The sequence below is a fragment of the Puma concolor genome, chromosome D1, assembly GCF_028749965.1.
Source record: "Puma concolor isolate L17-30 chromosome D1, mPumCon1.1.hap2, whole genome shotgun sequence".
NCBI classification, from domain to species: domain Eukaryota; kingdom Metazoa; phylum Chordata; class Mammalia; order Carnivora; family Felidae; genus Puma; species Puma concolor.
This window is the reverse complement of record NC_141676.1, coordinates 5,700,076-5,720,927: the sequence shown is the minus strand read 5'-3', so window position 1 is coordinate 5,720,927 and position 20,852 is coordinate 5,700,076. Positions and strand designations below refer to the sequence as shown.

Here is a 20,852-nt window from a genome sequence, read left to right as displayed (position 1 = left end):
GGCTGCTTGGAGGCTTGGCACAGAGCAAGGGTCCTCACTGCAGCCAGACAACCAAGGCAGAGGATTTGAAGTCTCCAAACCTGGGTTTAAGTCAAGACTACCACTTTAGGAGCAAGTTATACTCAACTGATTCTCAGCTGAATGAATGTGAAAAGCACTTCATAAACCATAAATAGGATCAGCACAGGGAGGATCACACAGCCACGGGTTTAGGTCTGGAACTTTGGGAGAGGTGGTCCTAGGTCTATATATTTCCACATCTGAATGCCGGGTAGAAAGGCAGAATCTACTGAGGGAGTGCTTTGAACAGGTCTAAGAGTCTCCATCTCCTGTGGCTTCTCATCTCAAGCCTGTCTTGGGTTTTAAGATACCCTTTTATGCCACTTGAGGCCCAGATATCCCAAGTAGACCTGTGTGTCTAGGAATGTACCCTCTTTGTCCTATCTCTGGGCACTAACACTATCTAGAACTGTCAATGAGAATTCCAAAGGACTAATTCACAGTGAGATACTGTTTCCCCCAAGACTTTTCCAGTAATCATAATGGCTATCGAGCAATAAGAGGGTTCTTTGGTCAAAGTTAAAGAAGCGTATTTTTTGCAAGATTTATCAGAGCTTTCAATATGCCAATACGTACTGTCAATTTCTGAGGGAATGTGGAAATGTATATGTGATGTTTCCCAAAAATGTTTGACCATGGAAACCTTATTCCAGGACTATCACCCAGGATTAGTTTACTATGCAGCACACTTTGGGAAATGCCACACTAAGCTTCCTGTCTCACTCCTCCTGAGTGTCTTTTGCTTTTTACAGGGGCTGATGTGCTGGCGTTTTGGTTAGCAAACTACAGCATGAGGGCAAAATCTGGCCCTGTGTTGGTAAATACGATTTTATTGGAACACAGCCCTGTCCATGTACCTATACATTGTCTATAATTGCTTTCACACCACAAAAGCAAAATTGAGGCTCATGAGAGAGAACACATAGCTCACAAAGCCTAAAATATTTACTATCTGGCCCTCTACAGAAAAAGTTTGCTGACCTCTGCTGAAGCATTGCTCAACTGGGTTAGGTATAACTTCTGGAGAAGCAGCACCAGAAGAGATGTGAAGCCACACTATGAATGCTACATATAGCACATCTGCTTGGAGGGCCAGGTTAATTCAAAGATAAGCGATTTCGGGGCGCCTGGGTGGCGCAGTCGGTTAAGCGTCCGACTTCAGCCAGGTCACGATCTCGCGGTCCGTGAGTTCGAGCCCCGCGTCGGGCTCTGGGCTGATGGCTCAGAGCCTGGAGCCTGTTTCCGATTCTGTGTCTCCCTCTCTCTCTGTCCCTCCCCCGTTCATGCTCTGTCTCTCTCTGTCCCAAAAATAAATAAACGTTGAAAAAAAAAAAAATTTAAAAAAAAAAAAAAAAAAAAAGATAAGCGATTTCAAGCATCATTTTATATTTTAAAACTGGACATACCATGGAGTAGAATGCAAATTTTGCATACATTTCAAAAATAAAATACTTCAAGGAAATTTCTCAGGCCTCAGGCTAGCTAGCACTGCTTCCCCGCATCAGTACACCCTCCCTGACCACCCCAATCCCTCGTACCTAACCAAAATGTTTATGTTCCTCCATTCCAAGGGGAATTTGGGTGGAGATGTTTGAGAAATGCTGTTTTGTTGGGAAACCAAAACAAAGTTGATGTTTGTGTGTCAGCCAACGATGAGTGAAGGCATTCACACTACCTATGCTATGCCGGCAGGTGAGGCAGGCTGTATCTAAGAGCTCTTTTACCGTATCTCACAGAATCAGTACACCAAAAAGGCACATGCAGGCTTCTGAGTTTTTGGGTCAGTCCTGGGCTTGAGTCCTGGCTCCCCCACTTAGTACCTTTATGACCCTGGGGAAGCAACTTTACTTACTTGAGCCTTCATTTCCTTAGCATAAAATGATGATTAACATGCAGGAAAGTGTTCTGAACAAGGTAAGAACTTAATAAGTGTTAACTACTGACATGTCAGCTAAATTTCCTGAATACGTAAAGAGCTCTGAAAAATCAAGAGAAAAATAGCCAAAACCAGTTGAAAAGTGGGCAAAGCGCATGGACGTTTTACAGAGAAGGAAATACAGTTTCCCTGTCAGAGAGTCCCATAAAGATTCGGTGCCCACCTCCCTTGCAGGAAGATGAAGAACCAGACTTTGTGCCAGGAGATGCAACTTCACTCATAAGAGAGCCACTCATAAGAGAAATGAGAACACAACTCAAATGAGTTACTGTTTTTCACCTGCTGGATGGTAAAGGTTGAAAAATTTGATAACATTCTGTTGGTGAGAGTGGGGAAAGAAATATACTCATGCAATGTTGATGATACTGCAAATTGTTACCACCAAATGCTTATGCTTAGACATAATTCCACTTCCAGGAATTTAAACTATAGAAATAGTTGCGCATTCTAAATAGGTGAACAAGGATGTTTTCTAGAACATTTTGCATTTTAAATGTCCATGAATGAGGAACTAGTTAAATAAAATAAAATTACACACCGTGGAATACTATATAGCTATCAAAGAGAATAAGGCAGCTCTATGTGTGTGGATATGGAACGAGCTCAAGGCATGTTACGTGAAACAAGAAATGGGGCAAGAGAGCAGTGTAGGGCGTTACTACTATTGGTGTAGTTATAAACATATGCATAGATAACATAAGCATATATGCTCATATATGTACAGGGTCTCTCTGAACTAGTTCATACATTAGCCTATGAGGCCTTACATAATCTAACCTACCCCTTGGCATCGTGTTGACTCCTCTGACTCATCTCCCCTGTGCTCCACTGCACCTGCACTGGCCACCTTGCTTTTCTGGAACACTCCAGGCACCCACCTATCTTAGGGCTTTGCAGTGGGTGTCAACGAAGTTATCCTCCTTGATTTTCTGGAACACTCTAGGTACCTGCCTGCCTTAGGGATGTGCAGTGGGTGTCAAGGAGGTTATCCTCAATGTCTACAGGGCTCACTTCTTCCCTCCTTCAGGACGTTGTTCAATCCTTACCTTCCCAGTGAGGCCTGCACTGACCACCCTAATTAAAATGACATCCCTCACCCTGTTTCCTCTTACCCTACTCTCCTTTTTCTTTAGTCCACAGTGCTTATCGCCTTCTAACATTCTATTATTCTGTGTGCTTGGGTACTATGTTTACGGTTTACGGTCTGTTTCTCCCAAGTAACGTAGGTATATACTCTACGAAGGGTGGGGATCTTTGTTGTTTAGTGATACAGACCAAGCATGTGTCACCTAGTAGGTGCTCGGTGACTATTTGCTGAATAAGAGAATGGAAAGATGCTCAAGATCTGGTGATGGTCCCACAGTGGGGGAACTGGGGTATGGGAGGTAGGGATGGGAAGGAGACTCACTTTTCAGTATATACCCTTATTGTTCTTTGTACCACGTGCTTGTGTTAACTGGTAAAAATGTAATACAGATTTTTACCTCTACCAACAGGATCCTAGAAGTGTAAGTAACAAGCTGGACCTAGCCCCTTTATCTGACATGTGATGGTCCAGGTACAGAGGAGTTAGGTAATTTGGCTGAGGTTACAAAGCCAGGATTTAAATCCATATTTCCTACTCCAGGGCCCCAGCTCTTTTATTATCATTTTCTTAACGTTTATTCATTTATTTTTGAGGGAGAGCACGCACACGAGCAGGGGAGAGGCTGAGAGAGAAGAAGAGAGAATCCCAAGCAGGCTCCATGCAGTCAGCCCAGAGCCTTACGTGGGGCTCGAGCCCATGAACCGTGAGATCATTACCTGAAATCAAGAGTCAGATGCTTGACTGAGCCACCCTGACACCCCAAGAGCAATAGCTCATAAGCATCATGCCACAGAACCTCTTGATTTGGGACTCTAATCAGCCAATTTAATGTAGTATGATAAATGCTAAGCTGAGGTGTTCCAAAGGTGAAGGTTTTCCTCTGACATTTCCCATTACAATGAACTCCAAGGGAGAGTCTCGGTTCTTTTGATATATGAGATTTTGGCTCTATTGTGCATGGCTTGAAATAAAGGGGTATGCTGGGCTTCTGGGCTTGGGGGTGCATTATGCGAACCTCACATCAAAATAAAGTATTAATCTCGGTCCCTTGGTAGTTGGAAAACAATGTTCCTGAATCCTGCACTCCTATATCTTCTAAAGCACCCAAGGGGTCTGGAGGATCTGCTGGATGCCTGGGGGTGAGGGGGGGATTTGAGGGCACTTGGCCTTGTCAAAGAATAATGGGAGTATTCCCAGGAGCTATTAGAGGCTGGCTGCTGAGCTTCTGGAACAGCCCTGGCTGGTGGGAGGCTTTCTGAGCCCGGGCCAGGTGGCGGACCCGTCGCCGCTGCTGTAGCCAGTAGAGCATCTCCACCTTGTCATGCTTCATCTTGTCCAAGTATCGCCGCCCCTTAAAGGTCACTGGCTCACCAAAAACTAACTCAATCTCCTCCAGGAGGGAAGCCAGAGGGGTCTGCACTAGACTGATCTTTCTGTGTAGGTGGCTGCGGAACTGATTCTCCTCCAGGAGGCGACTCAGGTCCATGTCAGTCTTTTGGAAGAAGCGGTTGGGGTCAGAGGCTTGTCGCTCAAACCGTTCCAGTTTCCCCATCAACATTTCCCGCAGCTGAATGGGTTTCAGGGCTTGCTCCCAGGCACTCACCAACGAAGGCAGCTGCCTCAGACGAGCGTTGGAGCTGTACTTGATGGCCATGTCCAGCCGATCCTTGTCGGGGACCTCCAGCATGGACCACAGCCGCTCCAGACGCTTCTGCAGATTCAGGATTTTGTCGGGTTCTCCCAGGGGGCCGCCCCTCTTAGTTCCTAGCCTGGGCCCCAGCACGGTGTTCCAGTCCCACTCTCCTGGCACAAAGTCTGGTTCTTCATCTTCCTGCAAGGGAGGTGGGCGCCGAATCTTTACGGACTCTCTGACAGGGGCCTTGACCTCCACAGGAACATCCTCTTCATACATTTGGAAGATGACGTGGAGGAAATCTGTCTCCTGGCCGGCGAGGTATTTGAAGTAGTCACTCACAGACAAGGTGGCTTTCCACCAGTTCACCCATGAGGCTTTGTTTGACCACTTCTCCCGGCCTTTGCTTGCTTGCAGCGACGTGAGGGAGGATATCTTATCAGAGGTGGACTGTAAAATGTCTGCCCTCTGGGAATAAAGTCCAGCTAACTTGGGATTGATGACGCGATGCTGTTTTTCTTGATGCAGAAAGGCTGAGGACAGATACGTTGACCAGTCTTTATTGGCTGCAGGCTCAATGAGGGGTCCCTGGTCAAAAGAGAAGTGGTCAAGAGAGACATGGCTCATCAACTCCTTGTAGACCTCCCTGATGTTATTGCCAACAAAGCAACCAACATCCATTTCCTCAATAAGGTTGGGTTCTAGTTCACCGGCCAGGTGGTTGTATAGAACTCCGGCCCTGTCAACGTGGAAGGAGTCCAAAAAGTTTCTCTCAGAGACCTGCACAGCAGCTGCTTGGACCACAACCTGATTTCCTAGCTTCAAAGTAACAGTCACCGGCTGTGGTTGAAATGGAAGGGATTTGGGGCACTGGAGGCCCCACTGCCCAGCGGCTTCTTCCTCTTCGAGGCCCTTCAATATTCTCTGCAACTCCTCCAGGCGATGTGCTGCAGCTGGGCGGCGGGTCAGGGCCCCTAGGAGTGGGGGCAGGCCTGTGTCCAGCGATGAGTAGTGAGTCCTCTCCAATTTCATGTTATTTATCATCTGCTTCAGGTCCTCAGCCACCGTGTCCCCTGCCAGCTCTGGTTTGCTCTCTGGAGCCAGGACCAACGGGGTTAAGGGGCGAGGGGGGAGTGGAGGGACGCCCAATTCATCTGCTAGCTTCCAGCCCTCCCGCAGAGAGGGCATGGACTGGCCCCTCCGGAACTGGGAGCAGAGGGGCAAGTGGGAGGTAGGGGGAGCCCCGCTGGTGGGAGTCACAGAGTACCTGGGCGGTGACACAATCTGTGCGGAACTGAAGTCGCTTTCTCTCTTCTTCTGCACGGAGGACAGCCATTGGAGAGGCTTCTTCTTCTTCAGTTGCGGGATGGACTTCAGTTCCTTCAGTGGATCCAGTTCAGGCTCACTGAGAAACTCCCGCGGGCGGCTGAGTTGGATGAGATAGTTCAGGTTGAGGGTGCAGCACGGTACTTGGGCGAAGCCGGAGCTGTGAAGCAATGGGCTAGGGAAAAGCTTGAAACCCCCGGTGGAGCCTACAGGGCGCAGCTTGTGCATGCCGCGGTGGGCCTGCTCTATCTTCAGCAGGGCGAGGAAGTCGGCGAACAAGCAATGATAGACCTCAGGGCTGGTGAGAAAGATTGTGCAGTCCTTGGCGAGCCTGGCGGTTAAACGGGTGAGCGTGGCTGATTCAGTGAAGACACTTGCGGGGGTCGACATGGTGTTCAGCAGGTGCAGGTAGTGTAGGAAGAGCTGCTCACTGCTGAGCAGCACGTAGACCTGGAGTCGCTTTCGCAGTCTCTGGTTGTTCAAGTGGTTCAGACTAGGTTCGGGGGGAGGCTCCTGCCAGCTGCACTTGAGCTCGTCCAGGATGACCTGAGTGAAACGGAGACGACCTTCGGTAGGCACGCGCACCGCCAGCCCACTATTGGCCAGCCGCTCGGCCACCTGGCGACACAGAGACTCCGCCGTCAGCCGTGAGACCGGCGAGGGCAGCAGCATCGGCACCTCCAGCGGAAGGCGCTTCTGAGATTCTGAGCATGTCGCCTTGCGGGGGAAGAGCGACAGCGGACACAGCAACCGGTGGTAAAACCGCTGGAGCTCGGGGTCCGGCTTATAGGGCTCCATTTTAGCGCTGGCGGCACAGGAGGTCTGGCCAGAAGAGCGCCGGAGGATCCTAAGGCAACCAGGGGTCACTAAGGCAACCAGGGGTCGGAGGGCCCGAGTGCGCCTGCGCAGCCGGTGAGTGCCAAAGCTAGACGTGCGGGGGTGTTACGTGCGCGCGCACCAGGAGGCGGGGCAAAATGTGACTTCCGAGGCCCCGCCTCTCCGCGACGCAGTTGGAGGTTTGCATCTGAGACCTCGAGCAGTTCAGGTCTTCTGGCAGGTGACTGGGTCCGGGATGGCTTCGGACTCCGGGGACCGCGGGACCGCCTGCACGGTGAGGGTCGAGGCCTCGTGTGGGAGCCTCTCTGGGCAGAGAGCCTCGGACCCCGGGGTTAACGCAGGAAGAAGGGAAAGAGTAGGCACCTGGGGCGGGGCCTGGGACCTCCCCGGAAAACCGCTTCGAGACTTGCGGGGCTCTTGGCGTTGACGTTGGAGGGTTGGGGTGTTGGTCCCGGAACGATCATGACTGATAATGAGGGCGCTTGAGGAGGGGTCACGTGAAGACGTTTTCCTAGGCCTTCGGGGCGGCCATAGGGGAGGTAATGAAGCAGGGTCACGCAGAAGGGGTCCCCAGCTCTCATCTGCGCGTCCCTGACGCCCTTGCAGCTGGAGTTCGCGGTGCAGATGACTTGCGAGAGCTGCGTGGACGCGGTGCGCACGTCCCTACAAGGGGTGGCAGGTAAGAGCCAGAAAAACTGCGGACAGTCTTGAGGCCTCTGGAAGGAGCCGGCAAGTCTCTTGGACCAACCCGACTCCCATTTACAGGTGTAGAAATTGAGACCCAGAGACAGGAAGGAATGTTCTCAGAGTCATACGGAGATGCAGAGGCAGAGCCTAGAGTACAGATCTCAAGCCTGCCCTGCCAGAGCCCTCTACCGGCCCTGACACACTGGTATTGTGCATCTCAGGTGCCCAGGGAATGAGGAGCTAGGCAGAGGATAGATAGCCCCACCTACAGAGGGCGTTCCCTGGATACGGCGGCGGCTCTTGCTTGCCCAACAGCATAATCTTGACAACGCAAACAGCAGCCTTGGCCGTGTTCCATTCCATGCAGCTCCTGATTCTCATAAGCCAGTTAACTGGTCTGGAGGTGACCTTGCACAACAGAAATATCTGAGAGGGCAAAGGCACTGGGAACTGCCTTCCTTTGATTCTGGTAAATGTTCATCCAGTCATTCAGCAGGTATGGACCAGACACTGGGGGCTTTTTAGGGGGAAGTGTTCACAAATGTTTCAGGCACAGTCTGCCCTCAGGTAATGATAAGCATGGAAGCCTTGCTCATGGAAGAGCAGTTCTGAGAGGAGATGAATGAGATGGGTTCTGAAGCTAGGGCAGTGATGGCACTTAGCCTGTACAGGGCAGCAGTAGTGGGTAAGGGTATGTGCTCTCGAGTCAGAATGTTTGTGGTCAGATCTCCTCTTTGCCACTGAACGGCACTCAGACTTCATGCATGTTACTACTTGGGCCTGTTTCTTCAGCATTTAAATGGCCATAAGCTACTCTTCAGGACTGTCATGAAGAATAAGTTAGTTAATACATGTAAAGCACTTTAGAAAAATCTTTGGCATGTAGCGAGAGCTCACTAAATCTTAGAAATTATGAGAGGAAGGGCTTACAGGTGGCAATCTGATTGGGCAGAGGCATTCGGGGACAGATATTGAAGCAGAGAGAGAGAGAGAGAGAGAGAGAGAGAGAGAGAGAGAGAGATTTGCCCTCTCTGGGAGGCCTGGGGCTTTGGAGAAGAGGGTTCTGCTCTTCTCGTAAATAAGTGGGAGAAGCTCCAAGCCCAAGGCTCACTTCCTTGAACCCTTGTCACACGTCCTAGAGTTCCCTGTGGTCTTATGTTTTCTTTCTTACTAGGCTTTGAGCTAAACAAGGGCTGGCCTGGCCTCACTCTGCACCAGCTGCACTGAATCTTGCTCAGCTGGGGAGCCAGCCTTCTTGGTTCAGACCAAGGTCAAGAGTTGAGGAAGTGCATAGTTACAGGGAGCTTCCCACTGGGGCCCTCCCACTTGAGAAGCAGAGAATCAGCTCTTAGGAGACCCCAGAAGAGGAACCCACTCGCATGGAAGCCAGTCCATCAGAAAGTTTTGTCTGCTGTATATCTAAAATATATTCAGAAGTTAGCCTCTCTTTTTCCATACATTGGCCTTCACACCAATCCAGGTCACCTTAGCTCTCCCTGAACCACACAAGAACCTCATCTTTGTGCTCCCTGTTGCCTCTGTAGCCCCCTCCAATAGCTTTTCCATACAAAAGCCAAGGTGATTTTTAAAATTGTGACTTAGATGATATCACTGCCCTACTTAAAATCCTCCAGATGTAATAATGTTTGAGAGCATCCCATGGGCCAAGCACTGCTCATTTAGGCCTTTAATATTTCTCTGAAGAAGGTAGTGGTATCTCCATTTGCAGATGAACAAACTGAATAGAAAACTCGACAGGAAGGTTGAATAACTTGGCTAAGGCCACACATCTAGTATGTGGCAGACTCAGAATTTCAACTCCAGAGTCCACACTCTTTTTTTTTTTTTTTAACGTTTATTTATTTTTGAGACAGAGACAGAGCATGAACAGGGGAGGGGCAGAGAGAGAGGGAGACACAGAATCTGAAACAGGCTCCAGGCTCTGAGCTGTCAGCACAGAGCCCGACGTGGGGCTCGAACTCACGGACTGCGAGATCATGACCTGAGCCGAAGTCCGACGCTTAACCGACCGAGCCATCCAGGCGCCCCCAGAGTCCACATTCTTAACCACTATACACTGTGGCTTCTCCCAGTGGCCTCCCGTTGCATTAAAATTAAAATCCAGATTCTTTCCTTTTGGGCCTTGCTTGACTGGTCTCCACTTACAGCTTCATATCTAACTATTCACTTACTTACTTAATTTACTTATTAGAGAGAGAGAATATGCATGAGCAGGGAAGGACCAGAGGGAGAGAGAGAATCTTAAGCAGGTTCCATGCCCAGTGCGGAGCCCAAAGCAGGACTAAATCTCATGACCCTGGGATCATGACCTGAGCCAAAATCAAGAATTGGATGCTTAACCAACTGAGCCACCCTGGCACCCTGTATCTGTTTACTCTCAGCTCTAGCCACATTGGCCTTCCTCTCTTCTTAGAACATGTCAGTGTTGTTCCTGCCTCAAGGTCTTTACCAGCGTTGTTCCCTCTGTTGGAATACTCTTACCTGACTACATTCAGGGCTTCACTTAGAGGTTCAAGGAGACCTTCCTTGACCAGTCTAAGTGGCTTGCCCCGCATTTGTTCCCTATCACCTGTTTCATTGATCACGCTTTTCACTATCTGAAACTCTGTTGTGTGTGTATTGGGCATTTGTGTCCCTGCACTGGAACACGTGCCATTTCATGGGTCAGAGATGTGACCTGACTTGTTCCCTGTTTATTTGCACTGCCTGGAACATGGCACGTGGCAGGTGCTTAGTGTATGCTGGTCAATTAAGGCAAATAAAAAAGTTCCTCACACTGTGTGCTTATCTGAGCCCCAGGAGCCTCAGAACATCAGCCTTAGGGGCTCAACCTTACTTTCTGTGGGGCAAGGGGACCAAACATCAGCTTTGGGGCTGGACAGGCTGCCTTCCAAGCCAGTGGTGCCCCCCTCCCGGCCTCGTCTCCTCACCTGCCAGATGAGGACAGTATCATCATCCTGATGTGTGTCAGACAGAGCACAGCTCTTGGCGTACCCTGGAGTCAGACCACAAGAGTTCCCCCATTACCCTCCCTGTACCCCCTTTGCAGCCATTGGCATCCAAAGGCGTCTCTAAGTGGACCCAGAGCGCCCAACGCTTCACAGGCTACCTGGTGGCTCAGGATAAAATTTTGTTTGAAGTGAGGGCCAGTTTGGTAACTGGAGGGTTTTCTTCTCGCAGAGTCACCCTGTACTTGCAGGAGAGGGGATGCACGTGTTCGTCTGATGTCTTACAAATTCTGCCCCTCCCCCGCTCCCCCAACAGTGTCGCTGCTGCTGCAGGGGATCCGAAGACACAAGCCTGTGAGAGAGATTCCTGTCTCTTAGGTGCTTCCTCTCCCTGATAGCATTTCCCAGTTTTGCCCCCTGGGCTGTTATTCCCATCTCTGCCTGATGGTTAATCCACAGGGAGTCTGGCTTCGGAGTCTGGCTTCTCCCACAGCCTGTGAGCTCCCTGAGGACAAGGGCCAGCGCTTTTCCTGACCCTGGCCTCCTCCATGCCTAGCACACATTTGTTGAAAGAATATGGAGGAGGGAAACCAAAGATGAAGGGAAAACCAGTAGTCCGCGTAGCTTTCAGTTCACAGGGCACCAGCTCAAAAGGGTGAAATGGCTTATTTAACCTTTGTTCTCTGGATGGCCCACGGCTCCCCTGGGCTTAACCTGCAGAGCAATGGACACATTTACTGAGTTGAAAGCAGAATGGTGGAAGTCCTGCAGGTGAAAGCTGCATTATAGTTCCCAACCCATCACCCGTGTGCTGGCTAAGGGTTTGAGAGCTCTCTTGAAAGCCTTGGGAGGGCCAAATATCTGAATGAAAGAGAAGCCCCTTCTCTTCCTCCTTTGAGTCGGCTCAGTGGCCCTCAAAGCTAGGCGTGGGTCAATCATCCCGCAGTCTGTGTGTACATAGGGTCACTTCAGGGATTTGGGGGGCACCTGAGGCACACTGACTTTGGAGGCTGACCCCTGTGGACCACACAGAGCTCCTGCACTCACAGGGGACTGTAAGCAGTGCAGCGTGAGTTAGTTGGGGGCAAAGGGAGCTCCTACAGGAGAGGGGCTGCTTCTCAGGGTGAGCGGAGTGTCTGGGCAGGTTTCCAGAGCTAGGCTGCCTGAGATGAATTCCAGTTCCCTGATTTACTACACCGTGCATTTGAGCAAGGTTCTTAAGTCTCTGCAGTTTTCTCATCTGTAAAACAGGGATGTTAGTACCCACCTCACAGGGTTACTTGAGTATCAAATGAGCTAATATGGGTAGAGTATAAAAAGCCCACAGTACATGTGTGCAAATGTTAGCTCTCATGATGATGGTGATAGCACCCCCCCCTTTTATTTATTTTATTTTATTTTATTTTATTTTATTTTATTTTATTTTATTTTAGGGAGGGAGCACATGTGCACGCAGTAGGGAGGGGCAGAGGGAGAGAAAGAGAGAGAATCTCAAGCAGGCTCCACTCTCAGCACAGAGCCCAATGCAGGGCTCAATCTCTTGACCCTGGGATCATGACCTGATCCAAAATCAAGAGTTGGACACTCAATCGACTGAGCCACCCAGGTGCCCCAGCCCCCCGCCCTTTTAAATTAATTTACTTTGACAGAGAGGGAGAGAACAGGAGCAGGGGCAGAGTGAGAAGGAAAGAGAGAACCCCAAGCAGGCTCCGTGCTGTCAGTGTGGAGCCTGACATGGGGCTCGATGTCACGAAATGTGAGATTTTGAGCTGAGCCCACACCGAGTCTGATATTTAACCACCCAGCCCCCCCTTTTAGGTGTGTGTGACAGTTTGTTGATATGTAATTCAGATATCCTAAAATACACCCATTTTAAGTATACAATTCAGTGGTTTTTAATATGATCAGGGTTGTGCAGCCATCACCACTATCAATTGTACATTTCATCCCCTCATGAAGGAATTGTACACTTTGGCGATCACCCTCCTATTCCCCCACCACCCAATCTGTTGTCTCTATAGGTTTTCCTATTTTGGACGTTTTGTCCATAATGGCATCATCTATTGTGTGGTCTTCTGTGACTGATTCTCACTTAACATGATATTTTCTAGGTGCATCCCTGTGGTAGCATTATCAGCCCTTTGATTCCTTTTTATCTCTTTATGGTTGAGAAATATTCCATTGTATTGATGCACATTTCCTTTTTTTTTTTTTTTTTTTTAATGTTTGTTTAGTTTTGAGATAGTACCAGCAGAGGAGGGACGGGGTTGGGGGTGGGGGGTGGGACAGAGGATCCGAAGCAGGCTCCACACTGACAGAAGTGAGCCTGATGTGGGGCTCGAACCCATGAACCATGAGATCATGACCTGAGCCTAAGTTGGACGCTCAATCGGCTGAGCCACATGGGCGCCCCTGGATGCACATTCATCAGTTGATGGGCATGTGGGTTGTTTTCTCCTCTGGGCTATCATAAATAATGAAATACTGATGGCCCACTTTTATGAAAACATCTTAAGTAATTACCTGTGTTTCTTAAGTTACAAATAACTCCTGGCTTATAACAGGGACACACAATAACCCTGGAGGTCGGGTGGCATTCTCCCCACCTTATTTATAAAGACACAGACTCAGAGAGGTTGAGGGCCTTAAACAGCCAGCAGGCAGCTTCCCAGCTTGCCTCCAGCCGTGGGGAGGTTGGTGAAGATGAGGATGGGGTGTCAGCCCTCTGCTGCCCGTGCCCCCCTCTCCCCACAGGTGTCCAGAGTGTGGAGGTGCAGTTGGAGAACCAGATGGTCCTGGTGCAGACCACCCTGCCCAGCCAGGAGGTGCAGGCCCTTTTAGAAGGCACAGGGCGGCAGGCGGTGCTCAAGGGCATGGGCAGTGGCCTATTGCGTGAGTAGCCGCTACAGCCCTGGCCTTGGCTTCTCTGGGAGGGAGGGGGCTGGTACACATCTAAACCGTAGGATTTGGGGGTTGGGGGTTCAGGTGGCCTTGGGGAAGGCATGAGAGTTATGCGGGGCTCTCTCCTTGCCCTTTTTGAGCTGATGAAGGTGTGGGGCTGAGGTGGCGAGCCAGCCCAGGTGTCTTGATACCTTGCAGAGAATCTGGGGGCAGCAGTTGCCATTCTGGAGGGGCCTGGCCCTGTGCAAGGGGTGGTGCGCTTCCTACAGCTGACCCCCGAGCGCTGCCTCATCGAGGGGACCATTGATGGCCTGGAGCCTGGGCCACACGGACTCCACGTCCATCAGTTTGGGGACCTCACAGGGAACTGCAGCAGGTAAGTCATCTGTAACTTCCCCGGTGGCATCTTCATTCCCCCAGTTGTGCACCCACTCCGTGCAGAGGCTGTGTTCGGCCGTCCACACAGGCTTTCACACTTGTTCCTCACAAGTACTGTAAGGCATATACACACACACCCAGTCTACAGATGAGGAAACTGAGGCTCAGTCAAAGGCCCCAGGGCATGTACATGGTAGGGTGGGATTTGAACCTTGATATTCCTGCTCGTAGCCACCTTACTGCCTCTGAGAAGGAAGTAACTAACTTACTGCCTCACAGAAGGGCAGGTCTCCATGTCATGGTGTTTGTCACGCTGTGATGCAATTAGTTGCTTACTCATCTGTGTCTCCCCCAAAAGTTTATTGAGGGCAGAACCCACATCTGATTCTTCTCCGTGCCCTCAACCCAGAGCCTGGTACAGAGTAAGTCTGTTTGCTGAGTGAGTGGGTGAAATAAATAGAGAGGATGGCCTGCGAGCCACTGTTTTGCTGCCCTCCTGCTTACCTTTTGTTCTTAGCTGTGGAGACCACTTTAACCCTGATGGAACATCTCATGGGGGCCCCGAGGACTCTGACCGGGTAAGTGTCCATCTGGGTGAAGTTTAGGCTGCAAGGGGGCCCGAGGCCTCAGGCAGGGCAGGTTGCTCCTGGGGCGTTAGCAGACAATTCCATTTTGGTGGGGTCCCCTCATTTTATTTTGTTCCAATTTAGAAACATTGACCCTCCCTGTGGTTGAGGCCTGACCCCAAGTGCTCACAGTCTGGTGAGGGAGACCCTTGAGGACCCCATGGTTGCAGAGCAGTGAGATGACCCTTGCAGGAGCCTGTGGGAGGCCCCGGGAGCCCAGGGCAAGCACCCGATCCGGCCTGAACCCAAGGACATGGGCAGTGGGAGAAAGCTTTCTGGAGAACTGAAGGTGTGGAAGTTGCAGATTTTGCCTGAACTAAAAAGGCCATTTCTGATGGTGCAACTCCCAGCTTGGAGTTTTGTTTTTCACTAGAGAATTGTTTCCCGTCGGCAGTGAGTTCTATGCTGCCTTGGTTTTTGCTTATCTGAATATTGCTTGTTCTGTTAGTTATTCCACAGTTTCCTATAAGTTAACTCAGGTTTTTCCTTAGGTAAATTGGGTTATTTTTTTTTTTAATTTTTGTTAATGTTTATTCAGTTTTGAGAGACAGAGGCAGAGCATGAGCGGGGAAGGGGCAGAGAGAGAGGGAGACACAGAATCTGAAGCAGGCTCCAGGCTCTGAACTGTCGGCACAGAGCCTGACGTGGGGCTCAAACTCACGGACCGTGAGATCATGACCTGAGCCGAAGCTGGACGCTCAACCGACTGAGCCTCCCAGGCGCCCCAGATTGGGTTATTTTTAATGCTATAATCTATCATGGAAGGTTTCAAACATTGCAAAGGAGAGAAACTTGTCCTAAACTCCCGTGTCCCTATCACCCAGTTTCAACAGTGACCAATTCATGGCCAGTGTTTTTTGTTTTTTTTTTTTAATGTTTATTTTTGAGAGACAGAGACAGAGACAGAGCATGAGTCGGGGAGGGGCAAAGAGCAAGGGAAACACAGAATCTGAAGCAGGCTCCAGGCTCCAGGTTGTCAGCACAGAGCCCGACATGGGGCTTGAACTCACAAACCGTGTGATCATGACCTGAGCCGAAGTCGGACGCTTAACCGACTGAGCCACCCAGGTGCCCCATGGCCAGTCATTTTTCATCTACACCTCCAGCCTTTCTCCACCATTATTTTGAAGCAAATCAAGACATCGTTTCATGTAATTAAGGTCGGTTTATTTTTAACAAGAAACCTAATACTGCCACAGAGAATGGAAAACCGGTACTTGTAGCCATAAGAGCAGGGTCATTGCAAAAATGACCATTGGAGGCCAACTAAACGTTAGTGCAGTCCTGCTGGGTTCTGGCCTGCAAGGTCTGAGAACTGAGGAAGGCCTGCTTTTTCTCCTTTATGTGGAGATTAGTGAATGTTAGAGAAGGTGTTGAAGACTGAATTAAACCTTTGTCCTGGGTGTCATCCAGGATGATTGCCCTCACTCAGGGATTTAATGGTTCCTAACACCCGGTCACATCTCCTTCACTTCTGGGGTATGTGTTCCCTCTGCACTCGGAGATTCAGTACCAGGGCAGGCTCTGGAGCCTGGTCCCTCTCCCGGGACCTGGCAGCCCCTCTTTACACCCTCCCAGGACTCACAGGCTTCCTGGATTTGTAATTTCTATCTGATGAAGGTTTGTAGCCTTCTGCCACAGGACAAATGAAGCTATGGTACATGTTTCTTAACTCATGTACCTGATTTCTTGGACTTTTGACAGCTCCCTCACATTTCCGATGGTCAAAAGTTTGACTCCTTTCCCCTCCCACCCTGGGAAGCCAGAGAAGGGTTTCTGTCGGGTCCACTGTGTGGTGCTGTGTTTGTGCCCCATGTAGCAGTGACCTATCGCTGTGAATCAAATCATTCCCAACTTGGGGGTTTAAAACAACAAGCATTCATCTCCATTTCTCCGGAGCACGAACATGGGTGCAGCTTAGCTGGGGGCCTCTGGCTTGGGGTGACTATAATCAAGGTGTTGGCTGGGGCTGCAATCATCGCAAGGCTCATGTCACTGTTGGCAGGCCTTGGGTCCTCCCTGGCTGTTGGCCAGAGACATCAGTCCTTTGCCACGTGGGCCTCTTCCTAGGGCAGCTCACAACACGGCAGCTGGGCTTCCCCCAGAGTGAGTACGCAAGAGAGGGCATCCAAGACGGAACCATTCTATCCTTGTAACCTAGCCTAGTAAGTGATGCTAGGTCTAGCACGTGCACAGTGGAAGAACACAGAGGGACGTCAGTACAGGGAAGGTGCATCTTAGAGCACCTCGAGCCTTGCAAGGTGCTGTGCAAGAATTAAGCAGGTGAAGAACAGAGAGTGGGAATGTCAGGCACAGATGGGTGGGGGTGGGGGTGAGGGCGACTCCATAGGCAGAGGCCCTGCGGCATGAACCAACAGGGCGCAGTTGGGAACTGGCAGCACTATGTCTGTTAGGGAGTGGAGACCGGAAGGGTGAGAGACCATCTTGCAGCCTTGCTGTAGCCCAGGCCCCCTCAGGGCGGGGGATGAGAAGGGGCTGGGGCCAGCTGCTCTACTGTCCACAGGTCCTTGATAGAGATAAAGACTTGAGCAAGAGCTGGGCTGCCAAGGCTGCCGTGGTGACTGACAAGTTCCTTTTGGATTTCTGCATCTGCTTTTGCCCAGCTGGAAGTGAATTCAGTGTGGGGTTTACACCAGAGCCTGGCTGTCCCTTTGCACCTCTCGTAACTGGTCCCCAAGCTGCCTTCCCTTCTCTTGCCTCCCCCCAATCCTTCCTCTTCGTGCGCTGTGCTAGAGGTTGCCCCAAAGCACAGAGTAACCATGCCATGCCCCTGCCCAAAGCCCTTCTTGGCTCCCCAGCTCCTAAGGGCATAGACCCTGGCCAGCTGCTTGGTGTGACATTCAAGGCCCCGTGGCCCAGTTCTACTTGCCCAAGTGCAGGGGCAGGAGTGGACCGTGCTGCTGGGTCATGCCTCTTGAGCCGTATTGCTAGGCTGCTTGCTCTCTCAGCCCAATCCTGAAGATGCTCCTCAAGGCTCAGTATCACCTCCCCTTCCTTGATCTTTCTGCCATAAAGGCCCCCACCGCAGGATAACAAAAAGCGCCAGGTGTAAGCAGCAGATGTCTCTCTGGAAAACAAGATAAAGCAGAAGTGGCACTTCTTGCTGCTTGTCACCCCCGTCCCCCAGTGACATGCTTTGTGACCATTCTTCACAGCAAAGCCATGTGCACCAGCCTGCACAGGCACAGGCACAGGCACTTGCTTCTGCCTAAAGCGTCCGATTGGGCACAATTTATCTGTACAGACGTGGGCTTCCGTGACTTACCAGTAAGGTCCAGTCACCTGCAAACCTACTCGCTGCCGTACTAACTCTGTGTTTCATAATCGCTAGTCTGTTCGACGTCTGTCTCCCCACCATGCTTCGAGCTCCTTGAGGGTGAGGACTGCATGTGCACGCTACAGCATGCCAGCAAAGTGTGTCTGATGGAGGAAGTGCTTGGTATATGTGTTAGGACATTTGTTATTACCTTCAAAGGGAAAAGGTAGGCAGAGCCAACTTCTGGGGGAGGGCAGGATAGGCTCCTTGCTCCCTGTGTTTCTTCTCTGTGTTCCTGGAGGCTGGGAGTCAGGGACCAGTGCTGGATGCTTCCTGTGGTCAGGAAGCCAAACCTGGCCAACTTAAGCCCAGGGGAATTGCATGCAGACCGCCAAGGGCTTAGAGTCAACAAGAGGCTGGAGAACGGGGCTTGTAAAGAAGAAGGAACCAGGCTGGCTTTTGAGGCTGGGTTGCAGGGAGGGTGACAACCTTGTAGGAGAAACAGTCTGGTCCAGTGGGCATGACTTCCTAGGAAGGGGGTCACTGGCCAGGATTTCAGTCCCAGGGAGGGAGCATCTAGTTGCCATCCTGTGTCCTGGGCCATTCCTTATCTTACCAGACTGCACCCAGAGGAGGGCACTGATACTTTTGGGGAAGGGGAATCAGATACTGGGAAGCCAGAAGCTGGTGGCTGTGCCCCATGTGCCCCTCTCCTCACCCCTGTATGTCACCACAGCACCGAGGAGACCTGGGGAATGTCTGCGCTGACACTGATGGCCGAGCTGTCTTCAGGATAGAGGATGAGCAGCTGAAGGTGAGGTGGAAAAGAGGGTGGGGACCTTTCCTAACGGGTCCACTGTCTGAGGCTGTTATCTGCCCTCAAAGGTGTGGGATGTGATTGGCCGAAGCCTGGTCATCGATGAGGGAGAAGACGACCTGGGCCGGGGTGGCCATCCCTTATCCAAGGTCACAGGGAACTCAGGAGAGAGGTGAGTGATGCCACCCCCGGCAGGAGGCTGTGCTGTGCCAGCGGTGCATGGGCAGCCCTGGAGGAGCCCAGACCAGTTTACAGCGCCCGCTCCTGACCACACATTCTTCCTCAGGTTGGCCTGTGGCATCATCGCACGCTCCGCTGGCCTTTTCCAGAACCCCAAGCAGATCTGCTCCTGCGACGGCCTCACTATCTGGGAGGAGCGACACCGGCCCATCGCTGGTGAGGGACGAAAGGAGCCGGCCAAGTCCCCTGCCCACCTCTGAGCACGGCCTCAGCCTCGGACGTGTGACTGTTCTCCCAGCTGAGCACCTCCACTTGCAGAGAGCAGGCAGGGAGGCCCTGCTTGCCCAGTCCCAGGAGAACTCGGGTACAGGGTGTGTGGGGTTGCTGTGATGGCGCCTTGGCAAATTAAAGTTTTATTTTCATACAGAACGTTGGCTTTTGTCTGTGTCCCAACAACGTCCCTTTATGGCCTTGGTGAACACGGTTCCCCTACCTGTCTCCTCCCTTTGAGGACCACCTCTTAGCTTCGGAGCCAAGCAAAACTGGGTTCAAATCCACACACTTCCCGAGGGCTGCGTCCTCCTCCTCAGGGTCAGTGCTGGGCCCCAGCACTCATATTTCTGTCAGGGCAGATCCTGCTTTAGTTCCTCCCTGTGGATGGACCTGTAACATAGGAATACGGGGGCTGCAGGCGGCCCTCTTCCCCCCGCCTTGTCAACTGAGTATCAGAAAAAGACTGTCTGCTGAGGAGAGGGATGAGGCAGACGCACAGGAAGAACCTGAGAGTTGTTGGATGATGCCAGACGCTCCAGGGTCCCCACTCTGGGCCTTTCCTGTGGTCAGCTACTTCCTGACCGGGGAGGGGGGGGGTCAAGAGACACTCCTGGATTTTCCCCATGCAGCGCCCCCTCCCCCCTTTTGAAATTAATCTGGCTTGAGTTGATTTCTTTACTCACAAGTAAAAGACTTAATTAATCTAATAAAGTGCTTGGCGCAGAACGTGGCACATGGGAGGTCAAGGGAGCAGTGGCTGTGCATCTGAGGCCAAGCGGGGCCCCTGGAAGCTGCCCAGCCAAGCCCCTCCTCTCACAGGGATGGCCAATATCCAAGGACTAATGTGTGGGGCCAGGGTTTCTGGGCCTCTCCACTTACCGTTTTGCCCCCCTACCCTTCCCCCCACTGGACCTTGTCATGCTTGCTCATCCATGACAAAACTGGGGTTTTTTTGACACAGTGGACTGTCAGAATACAAACTTTGCCCCTTATCCTGCCTTCTTGGAACCGGGCAGGCGGTTTTACAGTTAGCTGGCCTTGGCTAAGATGTGCCTGGCTCTGCTCCCCCCCCCCACCCCCCCCCCCCGGCCTTGCCTGTTGCTCGGTCACGGCTGCTGGCTTTGCCTCCAGCCCCAGCCCTTGAACCCTGCTCTTTCTTGCCCTATGCTGCCAAACCTATGCTTGTTGCTTTCCAGCTCCCTTGATTCCTGGGAACCACCCTTTTAAGCATGGGGCCCAGGCTGTCTCCCCTATTCTTCCTCCAGAGCATTGCAAGAGCTGCCCCTGGATGCTGCCCACAGCCAGCCCCTGGCCTCCTCCCACCTCCCTTCTGGAGTGACAGCTGGAATTAACCCTTTTATGACTAAACCTCTTAGCAAACTGAAGGGAGCAACACCCGCATTAGCTTTTCTCTCTTCTAAACCTTTTTCCCCCCATCTTCTAAACTCTTAAACGTGTAGTGTTCAAACTTTGGTTTAAAACCACAGAACACTCTTCAAACATCTTGAAGGCCCAACGGTGACACATATGTAGAAGAGCAGCCAAAGATGCTTAGCCCAGACTATAGGCCTTCCCAAAAGTCCTGGGGCTCCTGGGAGAACAGTGTGAAAATCTTTGCCAAATTCCGTCATTTTTGTGTGACCTCTCAATCTCTGCTATGTCCATAAACCATTTGTACTGTCATTTACCAGATACTTTTTAAAAGTTTTATTCAGGGGCCCCTGGGTGGCTCAGTCGGTTGAGCGTCTGACTTCGGCTCAGGTCACAATCTCATGGTCCGTGAGTTCGAGCCCCGCGTCGGGCTCTGTGCTGACGTCTCAGAGCCTGGAGCCTGCTTCAGATTCTGTGTCTCCCTCTCTCTCTCT

At 51.3% G+C, this 20,852-nt stretch overlaps 2 protein-coding genes across 2 annotated transcripts; one reads left to right on the top strand and one right to left on the bottom strand.

Moving 5' to 3' along the window:
- Positions 1-3,618: 3,618 nt before the first annotated feature.
- CCDC87 (coiled-coil domain containing 87) lies at positions 3,619-7,036 on the bottom strand. The gene has a single exon (XM_025915707.2). The coding sequence runs from the start codon at positions 6,838-6,840 to the stop codon at positions 4,255-4,257; it is 2,586 nt and encodes an 861-aa protein (XP_025771492.1). The 5' UTR covers positions 6,841-7,036; the 3' UTR covers positions 3,619-4,254.
- CCS (copper chaperone for superoxide dismutase) lies at positions 7,002-19,143 on the top strand. Its single transcript, XM_025915528.2, has 8 exons — positions 7,002-7,153; positions 7,486-7,558; positions 13,290-13,427; positions 13,635-13,812; positions 14,332-14,392; positions 18,454-18,531; positions 18,603-18,706; positions 18,821-19,143. Exons 1-8 carry the CDS (start codon positions 7,115-7,117, stop codon positions 18,972-18,974), a joined length of 825 nt encoding a protein of 274 aa, XP_025771313.1. The 5' UTR covers positions 7,002-7,114; the 3' UTR covers positions 18,975-19,143.
- Positions 19,144-20,852: the final 1,709 nt, after the last annotated feature.

Coding starts and splice junctions, on each gene's coding strand:
- CCDC87 (XM_025915707.2), bottom strand. CDS start 6,840: ATGGAGCCCTATAAGCCGGACCCCGAGCTCCAGCGGTTTTACCACCGG.
- CCS (XM_025915528.2), top strand. CDS start 7,115: ATGGCTTCGGACTCCGGGGACCGCGGGACCGCCTGCACG. Junction 14,393..18,453: donor GCCCCGAGGACTCTGACCGG/GTAAGTGTCCAT, acceptor ATGTCACCACAG/CACCGAGGAGACCTGGGGAA. Junction 18,707..18,820: donor ACAGGGAACTCAGGAGAGAG/GTGAGTGATGCC, acceptor ATTCTTCCTCAG/GTTGGCCTGTGGCATCATCG.